Source organism: Lynx canadensis, chromosome F1 (genome assembly GCF_007474595.2).
Source record: "Lynx canadensis isolate LIC74 chromosome F1, mLynCan4.pri.v2, whole genome shotgun sequence".
In the NCBI taxonomy this organism is placed as follows: Eukaryota; Metazoa; Chordata; class Mammalia; order Carnivora; family Felidae; genus Lynx; species Lynx canadensis.
The window spans coordinates 12,382,653-12,399,583 of NC_044319.2; the positions used below are offsets into that span (position 1 = coordinate 12,382,653).

The 16,931-nt window shown below is 35.4% G+C and overlaps 1 protein-coding gene across 3 annotated transcripts in view; it reads right to left on the reverse strand.

Moving 5' to 3' along the window:
• KIFAP3 (kinesin associated protein 3) overlaps positions 1-16,931 on the reverse strand; it is a 161,092-nt gene that overhangs the window by 64,293 nt on the left and 79,868 nt on the right. For all 3 annotated transcript variants that reach the window (XM_030302531.2, XM_030302533.1, XM_030302532.1), the window contains one exon: positions 5,823-5,923. In XM_030302531.2, the coding sequence (XP_030158391.1) occupies positions 5,823-5,923 (101 nt within the window). The remainder of the gene's footprint in view (positions 1-5,822; positions 5,924-16,931) is intronic.

Sequence of the window (16,931 nt, forward strand, 5' to 3'; positions counted from 1 at the left end):
AAAAAAAATTCTACGGCAAAACTAAAATAATCTTAATCTATTGGATATACATTTAATAGATTTTGCTACCTATCTATATGTTAATTGCCATTAAAAGTACAAATCAATAAAAATGTATGTGATAATCCTCGAATTAGTATGTTTTTCATACTCTAATTAAAAATTTACTATAGATTTCTTCCAAATTTTTACTGATGTAAGAAACTTCTTTATAATAACAAAAATCTGTTACAAAAGCAAATTATCTGTTGCTATTTACTTGAAATTGACCTTGTAGTATGAAAATTGCCCTTGCAAATGGGGTTAGATGATCTATTAGAAGCTGAGGGGTTTTGTTTGCTTTTGGTAATTTCTATGTTAGATCCTGTGGTGAAGTAATCAGGGGCTAGATTTTTAAAAAATAATGCACAGTTTGAAATCTTATCCAACTACCCCCCCCCAAAATCAAGAGAAATTAGGACTAAATGTGAATGAAATGTATCATGATATAGAATTAGTTTTTCATAATAGGAAAGAGAAACACTTCAATTTTAATTAAAGCATTCACATTTTAAAATAATAGTTTCCTTCAAACTCCATGGGCAACATTATGTCTCTAATTTGATTGCTACCCCTGGCACTTCAAAAGTAAGTGTAATTGCTGACAACTAGGAAATATTAAAACTAGATTTGTTCTGTTTTAACTATGTCCATTGTCATCTTTTACTAATTTAACAGGAAAGCACTAAAAGGGCTTCAGCCTGTGCAATGAAGAGGCAATAGTGCTCAATCAGACAGGTCCCATATTGAGTATCAGATACCAAAGACTCAAGACTGAAATCACTGTGTCTAGACTCTCTGGCACCTGACTTCACTTATTTACCAGTGACCAGAGGCCAACCCCCACAGCTCTCTGAATTCACATACACCTCTACTACCCCCATCCCCCCACCCAAACATCTTTGAATGATTATGGCAGAACTTTGCATGCCTCAGGAATCTCTTCTGACTGGCTACTCCCTAACTGTGCTGTTTGAAGTGATGCTCTGGTTTCTGAACTTCAGCAGATAATGGCAGGCAGGAGCAAAGGGGGCTGTCAGAAAGGACGTTTACCAGCATTCAGCTAAAAAGAAGCATGTAGATCAAAGAGGGGCCAAATAGGACAACTGTGGTAGAAAACATGTGGATCGCTATGAAGATTCTTACACACTGTTCCAGGGTAAAATATTAAATAACGCCATGACATCATTACCTAAACATGCACTTTGATTGGCCATTCTAATACCAATAAATACTTTTATAAGCATCTGGATGGCATTTACACCTATTTAAACAAAACATGCATCTTAGAGGTCTAAATAACAATGAACTGTTAATGTGTACTTTTAACTATTATTAGAATACAACTATTAACTCCTGGTTATCCCCAAGAATGCTTACCTGAAACAATTCACCCACTGAGACCATTAAGATCATCTATAAAGCCAGACTAGCCCTGGACCCCAAATTTTGCAGAATGGTGACATAATAGGGAAAAAAATTACAATATATTGGGTAATTAGAGGCACTAAAGTACAAAAGAAGAAAAGCAATATAATACTGGGAGAGATTATGAGGCATATTGAACATATAAGCACCTACTCTGAGTATTAAATAATTTACAAAAAGTCTAATTACAGGTTTATCTTATAAAATGCATATAAGGCAGTATTTAAAATGGACAGTGAATGGATCCAAAATAATGTGAATGATTGATATTTACTAAGAGTACCGTATTTTTGTATAGTATTTTATGGTTTATAAAGCTCCTTTACATAAATATCTAATGTAATTAAAGAACAAGACCATATTCCACCTTTTTTTTTTTGTCATTAAAATGAATATGGGTGACTAATGAAACCGCTGCTTCCTTCTTTCAAAGTTATTTTAGGCTTTTCATTTATAATGCTTGACATTCTTCTTTTTTTTTTTTTTTTAAGAGAGAGCAGGGGAGAGGGGCAGAGGGGGAATGGGAGAAGGAGGGAGGGAGAGAGAGAGAAAGATGGTGAGAGAAAGAGGAGAGAGAGAGAGATGTAGAGAGAGAGGAGAGAGAGAGAGAGAGAGAGAGAGAGAATGAATCTCAAGCAGGCTCCACGCTCAGCCACAGGGCCCGACACAGGGCTTGATCCCATGACCCTGGAATCATAACCTGAGCCAAAATCAAGAGTCAGATGCTCAACTGACTGGGCCACCAGGTGCTCCTTGACAGTCTTACTAAACAAATATTAATGTGCATAATTTCAAATGTAACCAAGTATTACATTAATTCTAGATCCAAACATTAGATATAGCTTTATTTAATAAGTACAATCAGCTGCTGTCACAAAGTTTTTTTCTTTTGTTTGTTTTGTTTTGTTTTAAGGATTTTATTTTTAAGTAATCTCCAATCCACCATGGGGCTCAAACTCACAACCCAGAGATCAAGAATCACACACCCTACCCATTGAGCCAGCCAGGCGCCCCAGCCAGTAGTTTAAAGCTTTGCTATATTTAAAAACATTACTCTGAGCAGCCTCTACCTCTGAAAGGAGTATCTTTTTAACTTAGGAAGGAAGCTTGGAAATTGCAATTTAATCCCAGACTTATTTCCACAATTCTGTTTATTCGATAATGCATGTCACAATGGGTGGCAATCAAGCCATGTCAACTTTTCCATAACTATTTCAAAATTGAGCCTTATAAGGATAAGTCATAGGCTGGATAGCATGTAGGATCAAATATATGTGAGAGTGCCATTTGGTTTCTCAAATATGGCTTCATACTAAAAAGCTTCAGGATGTTTATGATGTAATTTGGTAACATCACCTCACCGTTCCTATAAGGGTTTGAATTTTATTAAAAAAATAAAAAATACTGACTACTAAATAGGTTTTGGAAGGTTTTGTTTATGAAATATAGTTCATAAATGTTCTGAAATGTTCTGAAACCCCCTACTGCAGAAACGTTTGAGTTAAAAATCATTAGTCAAGAAAACATGCATGAATATTGTTCTTGCAAAGGTAGGGGAGAATTTTCTACATACAAAGTTTTCAAGTGCAGTGATAATATTTTTCAGAAATGACCTAAAGAGGCTCTTACTTCCAATTCTTTATTAAAATAAAGTTTTATGTTTTATGGTTGAGATTATATATTCTAAGAGAGGATAACTCCAATTTGAAGACTCACCAAGAGTAAGTTTTCCATCCCTTTTTATTTTTACATTTATTTCTTTTTTATTAATGTTTTTTTCTTTAAGTGTAATCTGGATACAAAACAGTCAATCTAGGCCAAGAATACTATTCTTCTTGGCTGCTTTCCAATTCATATCCTGTAGTCAATGAAGTTCTGACACTGAATGGGATTGGAAAAGGAACACCCTTGAAACTGCAAAGCAGAAACCCTTGGAACATATGGAGTGAGACTGTAGTAAATCACCTGTAATCTCCCTTTGACATGGCTACTCTTTTATTGAAAACTTGTTTGACAAAGAATTGATTACACTTTTGCACTGGCTACACTTCTGACATATGTTATCTCTATAAGAAGCCTTGCCTTGTTAGATAAGATATGCTCTATATTCTTTGAAGAAGTCGATTCCTATAAACATAATTAGTTTATCCTCTTGATATAAAAGGCTAAGAATTACCCTTAAGAGTTTATCAGTTTTTTTAATTGCATGTAGATAAAGTGTTAAAATTCTGGAATAGCAAATTCAATTTTAGAACTATCTCACTAATTTGGGATGAATGAAAAGATTGTCAGTAAGAATAAAAAGAGAAATTATGGCTGATTTTTTTACTATACATTAATTAATTCTCAAGTAATATACGTTTAATAACTTATATCAGCTTAATGGGGAACTGCCTAGCAGGAGTCTTAAGAGGAAATACTTTTCTAAGTGTGACTTGCTATTCATACTCTTCTAAAGTGTTGGGTTTTTGTTTTTTTGTTTTGTATATAGATTTAATCTTTATTTATTTTTGAGAGAGAGAGAGAGCATGAGCAGGGAAGGGGGAGGGAGGGAGGGAGGGAGAGAGGGAGGGAGGGGGAGAGAGAGGGAGAGAGAGAGAGAGAGAGAGAGAGAGACAGACAGACAGAATCCGAAGCAGGCTCTGGGGTCTGAGCTGTCAGCACAGAGACCAATGCGGGGCTCAAACTCACAAACTGTGAGATCATGACCTGAGCTGAAGTCGAATGCTTAACTGACTGAGCCACCCAGGTGCCCCCTAAAGTGTTTTTTAAAGTGTTATTTTTATTGTTTGCCATACACCCTGCAAGTTTGCTTTTTCTATTTTAGGAAACCATTTTATAAAAAATAATGTAATATTTAAAACTGGCCCAACCAGTGTTCCAATCATCAGATATTCAAATTAGTGGAGCTCAGTTTAATAAAGATTGATGGCAAAATAGTGATTCTGTGAATGTATATTCCCTAAAAGCAAAATATGTATAATATGTATAGAATCTCTATCCTTATAACATAGTCCATGCAAAAAAAAAAAAAATCACTGAACTACTTCAAGATAAAAAGGCCTAACATATGAAATATATCAAGCAACTGAGTCATAGCAAAATCTTTCTTAAAGATAAAAGAATTTTGATAAATCATTTAAAATCACTGAACATAAACCAAATGAACAGGCAAAGTTAGGAAATACTAGCAATATGACAAAGAATTAAAATAGTTATTTCATATGTTAATACTAAATATATTAACGTGCCAATGGAAAAATTGGCAAAGGACATGAATAAATAAATAATTTGTAAATTTTTTCTATACACACACACACACACACACACACACACACACACACACAAATTACTCAGCCATAAAAAAGAATGAAATCTTGCCATTTGCAACAACATGGATAGAGCCAGAGAGTATAATGCTAAGTAAGAGCAGTCAGAGAAAGACAAATATTATATGATTTCACTCATATGTGAAATTTAAGAAACAAAACAAATGTGCAAAGGAAAAACAAAAGAGACAGAGAGATTCTTAATTATAGAGAACTGATGGTTACTAAAGGGAAGGTGGGTGGGTGGATGGGTGAAATAGGTGATAGGGATTAAGGAGTGCACTTGTGATGAGCACTGGGTGTATACGGAAGTACGAATACTACTGTATATCTGAAACCAATAAAACACTTTATATTAACTATACTGGAATTAAAATAAAATTTAAAAAAAGGAAAAAAGTGACATGCTAGTTGGAAATACAAACATGCCTTCTTAGAAGAAAATATGTCAAATACACAAGTGTTTGTACCTTTGACTTAGTAATTCTACTTTTAGGAACCTTAAATTAAAGAAAACACAGGGATGTGGATAAGCATTTATACACCATGATATTTATTCCCCTTACTTCATCTGTTTACCTAAGTTTACTTACATCTGTTTTTATGTGATAAACTGGAAAAAACACACAATTTAACAATTATTAAATAATGATACATTTAAGCAACAGAATATCATATAACTATGAGAAATAATTTTTGAAGACTGTTCAATGACATGGGAGAATACATTGTGACCTAGTAAGTAAATAAAGTAATATATAATACATACTGTATATAATCTCAATATGTTATTTCTTAACTCTGTAGAAGGAAATATACCAAAATGTTAAATGGTTATCTCTGAGTTTGGGATAACAAAGTTATTTTCATTTTATACTGCTCCCTATTTTCCAATTTTTCTATCACAAACTCATATTATGTTTAAGAGGGAATTTTTTTAGGGAAAAATGTATCTGGAAAATCAAGAGAAGAAAATGGAAAATACCTATTTTTTTAATGCTTTTAAAAAACACTCAAACCACTTACCTGTGGTATACAGTCAGTGTATGCAAACATTGATTTAAAGCGATCATCCATGCTAATGTGGTAAAGAACACACATTGCTATTTGTTTGTAGTTTTCATTACCTGGGAATAAGAAATCATGAACATGATTAAATCATGGATATAATTAATCTTTTTGGTATAACACACTCAAATTAATACATTAAGACTTTAACCTCATGAATCAAATGCTTATACACTCTAATTTAGAAAATATTTTGACCTCCCTATTTCAATTTTAAGTCTAGAATATACTGTCTGTGAACTATCATTAATTCCAAGAGACAACGTGCATTTTGCAAAAGAAAATTAACCACAAACCAAAGAATTTATTGTTTTCAGTAGCCTACTGGAACCAGATTGGATCACTGGCATCCTCACCCTGATGTTCCATGAAATATGTGATTAACACAGCTCCTAACAGTGAGGATATAAGAAAAATAGCGAACAGAAAGTATATTTAATTCTTATGAGTCAGAAACTGGAAAAATAATCTAAATGATAAAAGAAGTACAGTAGTATTTATAACATTAAAAAAATACATGACTATAAAACACTAAAGCCTACAAATAGACTAAGGACCACCTCAGTACTGAGGCCTAATACACCTCAAAACTGAGAAAGAGAAACAAATGATATATCATAGATTGAACAATAAAATGGGATTCTATGTATCATGCAGTCCTTGCTTTCAGATAGGTCATATTTTAAGGTCCTATTTATGATCTCTAAGTCAGTGACAGAACTAGAATTAGAAAACTTGTCTAACTAAAAAGTTTTATCAAGAAACAATATCCTTTTTGAAAATTCTAGGCTATGAGAAATAGTTGAAGATATTTGGAATTTAAAAGAATCAAGTAGGTAAGTGAATTTAATTGATAAATAATATATGAAGATTTTAAAAGTTTAAACATGGAGGATAAACTTAGCACCTTTATCCTTGTGTCTACCATACCACAAAATTACTAAAATATATAGTGTTTTTTAAAATTCTGTTTTAGATCTTATTGAATTTTTTGATATATTAGGCATATCTTTCCAGATGGTTAGAAATCTTAGCCATGTGAACTTTGGTATTCTCACAAGCTTAGTAGAACACATGGTAGTTTCTTATTAAATATCCACTGACTGATTTTAATATTTAAAGAGCATAGTGATTATAGTTAACAATCCTGTATTGTATATATTTGAAAGTTACTGACAGTGAACCTTGAAAGTTCTAACCACACACCCACACCCATCCACACACCCCCCAACACACACACACAGTTAACTGTGTGAGGTGACAGATGTGTTAACTAACCTTAATGTGGTAATTATTTTTCAATTATACATATATCAATCATTACATCACATACATTAAACTTATATCATGTTATATGTCATTTAGATCTCAATAAAGCTGGGAAAACAAGGAGCAGTGTTACATTAAAAAACCAGAGGTTGGGGGTGTTAAGGAATCTACTCCTGAAATCATTGTTGCACTATATGCTAACTAATTGGATGGAAATTAAATGAATGAATGAATGAATGAATGAATAAATAAATACAATAAATAACTAAATAGCTAGCATGTCCACTGGGTTATTATTCTTTTTAATATTTTAATTTATTTAATATATCAAGTTAGTAGCTATAGTGCAACCGTGATGTCAGGGGTATGGGTTATTATTTATAACTGAAATTTGAAATAAATCTAGATAACCAACATTTAGAAAATCATAAAATAAATGGTGATATGCTAGGTAATATATCTAAACATTATGCAATTATTATGCTTTGCATGTTATAATTATATAACATTATATAAATATTAAAATCATTTTTAGGATGTCTGGCTTGCTCAGTTGGTGTGCATGTGATTCTTGATCTGAACTCCATGTGGGTGTAGAGATTAGTTAAAATACAATATTTAAAAAATAAAAAAAAAATCAGAGGCTAAAACAGAAGAATAAAACACATTATTCAAAGACAGAAGTTACTAACTTCTACAAGAGCTTCAGATTTGAGGCAAATATTTTAAAGTTATAGGAGATCTTTTACAAGTAAATAAAAAATATAGCGACTCGCTCTAATTCTTTGTTTTCCTTGAGCTTATATGTTACATAAAAATATATCACGTGGTGGGACACCTGAGTGGCTCAGTCACTTAGGCATCTGACTCCTAACTTCGGCTCAGGTCATGATCCTATGGTTCATGAGTTGAGCCCTTTGTTGGCTTCTGTGCTGACAACGCAGAGCCTGCTTGGGATTCTCTTTCTCCCTCTCCCTCTGCCCCTCCTCTGCTTGTGCTGTCTCTCAAAATAAAATAAACATTAATAATATATAATATATATATATATAGAGAGAGAGAGAGAGAGAGAACAAAATGAATCTTCAAAACAATAATCTGTCAAGTAAATATTATCCCTATGCTTCAGATGAGGAACTTAATGCTTAGAGAAAAATATATATTTGCTACACGGCCTTGTAAATGAGCAGGGATTTAAACTCTGATTCTAAAATCTTCACCAGGTTATGTTACAATAACACTCAAATACTTTTGTAATTGATAAGATGAAATGGCCTTCTAATACTGGGTATGAAAGACTGATCTATACTGACAGACATATGACAGAATAAAACACATTTTTGATATACTTTTTTAAAAGCTAGATTTCTGCATCTTTCAAAATAGTTTGGTTAAAGCCTGTTTCCTTCGGCTTTCAATATCAGCATAAAAATGACTCCCTGGGATAAAACAAACAAACAAAAATCCATTCCTTATCTGATGAATACATACTAGTATACATTTTCATTTTAACTAAAAATCTGTGAATTCACTAACTCAACCACTTGGAACACAACACATGCAGAAACTACATTTTATATGTGAAATAACACTTATTTTATCTCATGTTTTATGTCTGTTTCTCTATAGCATTATAGTTTATAGAAAATTTGCAGAATAAAGAGTGCAGGAGAAATCATTTTGGGTAAATTTCAGGTCCTTTCTACTATTTGAAAAATGTCACTACACAATCTGTGGAGAAGACAGACGCTGAATTCAAAAGATAAGCTCTAAGGATAATGACCCTAGGCTTAGATGAAAAGGTGAGATATAAGAACAGAGGAGAAAGTACACTTAATCTGAAGATGAAAACTAGTAAATTCAGAAACACAAGTTAGCTGTAGAAAATATATACACTAAGTATTTAGGGGTAAGAATTCTACTTGGAAGATGTGAGGCAAAATTGTGAAATTACTCCAAAATGAGAAAAGTATAGACAAATTGGGTATACCATCAATTCCAACATTTTGTTCTTGGGATCAAAGCAAATATAGAAATAGAAAATACAGAAATCTATAGAAATATAGAAATCTATAGAAATAGAAAATATAGAAATATAGAAATAGAAAAGATTCACAGATACTACTAAAGCATATTTTCCCACTGTTGAAGGCATGCATTTACACTTATTTTAGTATAAAACACACCTGTCATAGGCAAACAAATCTTTGTACAAATTTTCTTTTTTTTTTAATGTTTGTTTATTTTGAGAGAGTGTGCACCCCACACATGACGGTAGGAAAGGGGCAGAGAGAGAGAGAGGGAAAGAGAGAATCCCAAGCAGGTTCCACATTGTCAGAGTAGAACCTGAGGTGGGGCTCAATCTCACCAATTGTGAGATCATGACCTGAGCCGAAATCGAGTCATATTCTTAAACATCTGAGCCACCCAGGTGTCCCTGTACAGGTTTTCTAACACGTAGGTTAAAAGAGAAGAAATCTGGGGCGCCTGGGTGGCTTAGTTGGTTAAGCGTCTGACTTCAGCTCATGGTTCGTGAGTTTGAACCCCAGCTCAGGGCCTGGAGCCTGCTTTGGATTCTGTGTCTCCCCTTCTCTCCTCTGCCCGCCTCTCTTTCTCTCTCTCTCCCTTCTCTCTCTCTCTCAAAAATAAACATTAAAATTTTTTTTTTAAAGTGAAAAATTCCAACTTTATTCTCCAAGGAGGGTATCCTTATGGTTTGGTCAGATAATACTTCACAGTATTTAGCTTTTTTTTCTAGGTATTGGGATATTTTTAAATCTTTTCAAGTAGGGTCCTTCAGCAAACTTTCATATTTTTTAATTTTAATTTTTAATGTTTATTTTGAGAGAAGAGAGACAGAGTGTGAGTGGGCTGGGGCAGAAAGAGAGGGAGACACAGAATCTGAAGCAGGCTCCAGGCTCTGAGCTGTCAGCACAGAGCCTGATGCGGGACTCGAACTCAGGAGCCACAAGATCATGGCCTGAGCCAAAGTCAGATGCTTAACCGACAGAACCACGCAGGCACCCCAACAAACTTTCATATTCTGAAGGCAAATCTCTTTTTCCCTGCTATTCCAGTTTCTTTCTATATGTTGTTCAGCTGTGGGTATGTTCTAATCCTACTTAACTTTTACAAAATATTTTTTTAACAAAATATTATTTGAAGATATTTTCTCTATGTAGTGGGTTCACTGAAAAGTAGGATTCCAAAGCACACAACTTGGTAAATGGTAAAAGAAACAAAGAATCAATAACCAATAAAAAGATTCTTCAAGATCAAAGTACATCACCAAACAAATTAGAATTCAATGTGGAAACAGGAATAAAATGGTCCATGCTTGAGGAGAGTCTATTGCTGGTGTCAATGAAAAGAATTCTAAGGACTGTTCTAAGGTGGTACATCATTCATATAGATGAGAGAAAAGATTCACTTTTAAGAGATCTGTACTCGATAAGGTAGGTAACAAGGAAGCTCCTTTAGAGCTAATGATAATACACACTGATAATATAATTTATATAATGGTAATATCCTAAGGATAAATCAAAGATATAGGATACGTGACAGAATAGGAAGCCTGGAGTAGAGTCCTAAAATTATAATAATTTCTGAAAAGCAGATGAATCACATATGTAAGAAACAGATCTCAGATATGACAATAACTTATTTTTTTTCACAACATAACTAAATATCTAGTTTCAAGAAACAGAAAGATTCATTCTTCAGCCAGTCCTGCGTCTGCTCTTGTGTGCTGTCTCTTCTCTCTCCACACTCGTGGCCCAAGGTGAAAACTCCTTGCAGCTCTCTAATGCCTTCCTAATTCTTCTCTATTGTGACCCACTATTAAGAAAAAAACAACAAAACACCTCTGAACATGTCCCCAGTTCCCATCATCTTCCCCCACCCCCATAATATGTACCTAAAATGCTAATCATGCCCCAATGCATGATGAAAACTGAAGGCCTGCGGTGGAATCTCCAGGGAAGCAGTGCTGTCCTGAAAGCATGGCAGACAGCCAATCTTTTTAGAACTGTAGTTGTTTGAGAAAAGGGGAAAGAGAAAGGGTTAAGCCAACAGTGATACTGTTCCTACTGTATGTTAGGCATATGTTTTCTCGTTGACCCTGTGAGGAGGTAGATCTTATCTTTGATTTGGAGATGAGGCAATGATATTCATTAAGGTTATGAATCCTTCCAAAGGAGACACCACCATGAATCTGAGACTCAAATCTACATGGGACTACAAAGCCTGCTTGTGGGCTTCCTGTTATTATCATTATCCCTTAGTGACATAGTACAGGAAGGAGATGAAATTAGAAGGGACTCTATGAGACCTGGGAGTCTTAGAGAAGACAGTGGGAAGGTGGCCGAAGAGGGGAAGAGAAGATGAAATGCACAACAACAACCAGTTGTTTACTGGAAGACCAGTGCCCAGATACAGTAGGTTCTGAAGGGCCAAAGAAGTTCCTGACAGGGACAAAAGGAATTATCCCCCAGCAGTTTGGGGGACTAGATCTTCAGCAGTTCTGAAGCTCACTTTCACTAAACTGGACCAGAGCTACCATCAGGCAGTGTTTGAGTTTATGAAAAAACACAAGGTGCTACAGAAGCTTAAAGGATGAGTGGCCCTGGTAGCATAACACTGTGGTTCAGAGCTCGGGCTCTGACAGGCTGGGTTCAATCTGTGACTCCTGCACCTGAGATAGAGCCTGTGAGTGTTATTTAAACTCTCCGTGCTTCAATTTCTTCATCAGCGGAATCGATATAACAACTGTACCTAACTCAAAGGGTTGTTACGTAAGGATTAGTTAAGAGAATTCTGGTAAAGCAATTAGTAGTACTGAGTCTGACACAGTAATAAACCAATTCAATACATATCATTTCTTACTATAATTATGTGAACAAGAATGTTTTTTTCTGTTTTACCAACAGAACAGTACTATCGTGTGCCCCTAACACACACGGTGGGTTTTTCTCTTTTCAAGATCGGATCATAGTCAGAAATAAAGCAGGCTTGAGAAGCAGCGGAGATTTCTCCAAGATGAGCTAGGCAGGGTCCAGAGGTATATTCTGAGCCTGCAGCTAAGCCACTTGTCCTTCTATTCAGTCACTTTCCCGTAAAGCTTTACTATTCCCAAAGTATGGGCTGAAGAGAGTTACCTTACTTCAAGACTCCACTCAGTGACCCCTATCTGATAGGAGCCCTTCCATCTCTCATTCTTACAGGGTTATAAATTCCTTAATAAGAGTGCAACTTGAGAAAAGAACATAATCAAAATACAGATTCAGTACACATTCATCCTCCACCACTACCACAAACACACTGTGAATCTCTCACCCCTCTTTAATGCTTCTGCATCTGCAATAGAACTTAAACTCAGTCTTGGAGTAGGAAACTATACAGGTGATCGGCTACCAAGAAGATGAAAGGACTCAGGCAGAAGTCTAAGAACACTGCAGACAAAGCTCACAATTAGCTACATTACTTATTTACCTTCAAGTGGCATGTCCCATGCTTCCCCTCTTGTTTAGGCCGAGCACAACTGAACAAAAGAAACTGAAATATGACAGGCATTACACCAGAGGTATTCTTTTTCCTTGAGAAAAGTGGGAAAGGAGGTGATGACAGATCTAAGGGACTACAATATTGTACTCACAGGTCAATATAACACAAGTTGCTGATATGTCTTCTGGTTTTCTGGGTAAATGTTCCCTGGAACCCAATCACGTGATTTACAAATACCTATAAATTTGATTTTCAGGGCACCTGGGTGGCTCAGCTGGTTAAGTGTCCAACTTTGGTTCAGGTCATGGTCTCACGGTTCATGGGTTCGAGCCCCACATCGGGCTTTGCGCTGTCAGCCGTCAGAGCCCCCTTTGGATTCTCTTCCTCTCTCTCTGCCCCTCCCCCACTCACATGCTCATGGACTCTCTTTCTCAAAAATAAACAAACATTAAAAAAAATTGATTTTCTGGGGCGCCTGGGTGGCTCAGTCAGTTAAGCATCTGACTTTGACTCAGGTCATGATCTCGGGTCCATGAGTTCTAAGCCCTGTGTTAGGCTCTGGATGCTGACAGCCCAGAGCCTGGAGCCTGCTTTGGATTCTGTGTTTTCCCCTCTCTCTTCCCCTCCCCCACCCATGCTTGTTCGCTCTCTCTCTCAAAAACAAATAAACATCAAAAACTTTTTAAAAAATTGATTTTCTTCCTTTTTTTTTGTATTTTTTTAGGGAATTTAAAAATACAGAAACCGACATTTGCCCTTTAACTCAGAAAAAAGATGTAAATATTCTATACATGATCTTCTAACCCATGTTACCTTGACGATTCTAATTCACATCTTATTGCTGCAAATCACATATTTCCTTTCTCTACTAAAGAACTGCAATAGGGGCGCCTGGGTGGCGCAGTCGGTTAAGCGTCCGACTTCAGCCAGGTCACGATCTCACGGTCCGTGAGTTCGAGCCCCGCATCAGGCTCTGGGCTGATGGCTCAGAGCCTGGAGCCTGCTTCCGATTCTGTGTCTCCCTCTCTCTCTGCCCCTTCCCCGTTCATGCTCTGTCTCTCTCTGTCCCAAAAATAAATAAACGTTGAAAAAAAAAATTTTTTAAAAAAAGAACTGCAATATATGAATGAAGATTGCAATATATTACAGTATATAACCGTAATTATTCACTGAAGCATTAATTATTATATAAATGATTAGTTGCTTGATGAAAATACAGCCTATAACTTCATGGCATCTAGCAGATATTCTGACAGCTGTAAAAAAAGGACAAAGTATTTTAGGACAAAAGTGCATACCCGGAGTGGGAAGATGTCTGGAAATAACCTAAATTCATCTCCTCAAACACAGCTGCACACAAAAAGTAATGGCTTTCTGGCAGTCAACATTTATTATTACTTAAAGGCTAATTTGCAGATCACGTAGCAATAAACAGTCATTAAGAGAGATTAAATGGTCCAAGTAAAATTAAGAGCTTATCCTTCATTATAAGCTAATCATCTTCTTTGATTGGAAGAAAGGATATCTGAGTTTTTAAAAAATAAACCTCAAAAAAAATCTTGTATATCCTAAATGAATTTGGGGCTTGGGGGTATGATTTTCCCATAAGAATTCATGACTAAGAACCATAAACTGCAGCTAACCAGCTATGATTCCTCTACATCCTACAAATGGCAGGCATTTCAAAAGGGCTCCTTTAAGACTTACAGACATCAATTATTCCCAAGTAAAAACAGGCTGCCAATAGTCCGTATGCTGGCATAGCACCAAAGGCCCTGTGAATTTTGAGCAGAGCATGAAAAGACTGAATATTTTTGAGAACTAGGTCCTTAATGACTAGAGGTGGATTAGTCAAATCTGTTCAAGTAATAAGGCCAGGGTGGAAAAAAAATGGCCTAGTCATTATGATTCCTTTGGTATTTACGGTAATAAACATGAATCATGATGAACTCACTGGCTATTAAACGCAGAGGTCATAAGTACTTCGATAGGATTTCCACAGGAATTCACCGTTAATTAGCTGGATCATTATTTGAAAGTGTTAGTGAATTATCTTAGCAGTTGTGCAGCCATTCCCCCCAAATTGGTCATTCCCAGCTGAGGGCAGTTAATGCCTTAACAAACTGGTCATTAACTCCAGTAACTGATTTGTGGGAATTACTGCACTTATAAAGTACATTCAAGACTTTTTTTTCCTTTTTTAAAAAATCTGCAGCTGTAGTTCAGCTGGAGCAGCTGAAGGAGGAAAAAAAAACGTTCTCTGGACTGCTCTCATGATCGATTTTCTGCCAATTAAAGGGCAAACGCATGCTGATGGGTTTTGAATTTTAAAATGTCTTCAGTTTTTCATCTCCGAAGTGATTAGTAAAAACACCAGTTAGTTACTAATTTTGTAAGACACTTGGGATTTTCCATTCACAGTTCAGTCAAGCAGAAATATGAGTTTGAACACCAGAACTCAAAGCCAAATTTCCGCTTCTGCAGTAGACCCAGCCCAACACTTTGTAAAAACAGAGTGAGAACACAAGTTATGGGCCACATTATTAGCCAGATTCTCATTCTCTTTTGCACTCCATGTCTTCATTCAAAGTAGAAAACTCCCTTTGAAGTCACAAAGGCCCCAGGAGAAGATAAGATATATATGCTCAGTATGATCAGACAGCCTTAGTTTAAACTTGAATTTGAGGAGATCATTTTTAAGACTACAACTATACTGGACAGTCTCCTTTTTAGAATAGATTTGTTCACAGTATAAAGATTTGAGATGAATAGATAAAAACCAAGAGCTTTTAATCATGAGCTGAAGGGGGAACATTACAGAATGTAGGTTACAATGATCAGTATGAAAACAAGTGTAACAATATCTTGTGATACAGGGTTTCATGGATAAATGATTTTTGTGTCCAATGACTTGATATAAAAACTATAAAAAACTGAAATTGTAAAGCTACCAGTAAGCTCAACAGCTCAGTCACATTAAGAGATATTCACTAAGTACTCTAAAATCAAATACTTTTGATGCATTTTCATTCATTTTATGTACAACCGCACATTCTGCCATATAGTTCATTTTTCAAATATTTGCAACATATTTTAATTATTTTATTACCTGGTCTATAGTGGCCTTTTATTATGTCTAAAGCATACTATAACAACTTATAATACACCCTACAAAATGTGCACTCTTGTGGTACCAACGATAGGGACCAAAATAAAGCCCTTAACAATGACTGCTTTCTAGCCTACAGGTCCTAATGTGCTTCGGTCAGCTTTTACCTTGTAGAAATGGAGACACCCCAGGCAATATTCACACACAGAGTATTGGAACCAGCTGGTGATAGAAGAATCCTAAGAAAAAGGCTTCTTGATTTAATTGGGAAAACAGGAGGAAGCATAAATTTTACTGCCATTAATAACTTCAAGCAATCTTGATATGACTCTACCTCACCCTGACGGCTAAACATGTGCTTTTTGTTAAAGTGTTTGCCACATCTGACCCCTATTGTTTGCTCACTTGATCAGGTAAGAAAATGTAGGTTTATTTATAGGATAAATGAGGCCTATTAAAATTGAGAAACAGTGCAGTCTATGAGGAGCTGCATACTGAAACAGATGTGTGAAATTCCATAACAGTTTTGTAATAAACAGGCCAAATGAAGTTATTTTAAAAAGTCTACTTTAAGTTTCTTAAACCATCATAAAGGCAACCTAGTTTTTAAAAACTGGAAAACCTCCTAATTAGAAAACATTATTCTGACAATTTCCCACCAATTTTAATAAACAGGCCAAAAAAATGTCGTGTACTACATATTACTCTCTCCACAAAATAAAGACGTGCTTTATTTCTTAATTTTAGGATCCTTTTGATAAAATAAAAATTAAGCCATTAATTATAATGAAAAATAATATTATGGGGGACTTTCAAAGGTGTTCAGAACCTAACTGTTTCAATTTTCTTTTAAGGACATATGACAGAATGGTCAAAAAAACCCTTAATTTTTAAGTGATCAAAGTTTAGAGTCCAACAGTCTGCTCTGGTGATCTCCCACAATAAGGGAAATCAGACTTGTCTCAACCGGAAGAAATCAAACATTTATCACTTAACTCTTGACCTGGTCTGACTTGCTACACGCTGATAAAATCTTTCTACAGCCTTGGAAAATGCCCTGAAACCCAGATTACCTAATGTAATCTAGACCAAGATGAATCAGGTGCCATTCCTACTCTCAAAACCATTCTGGGTCTACTCACAGAATGCAGAAACATTTATATCCATTTAGAACACCTTGGAAACCCTAA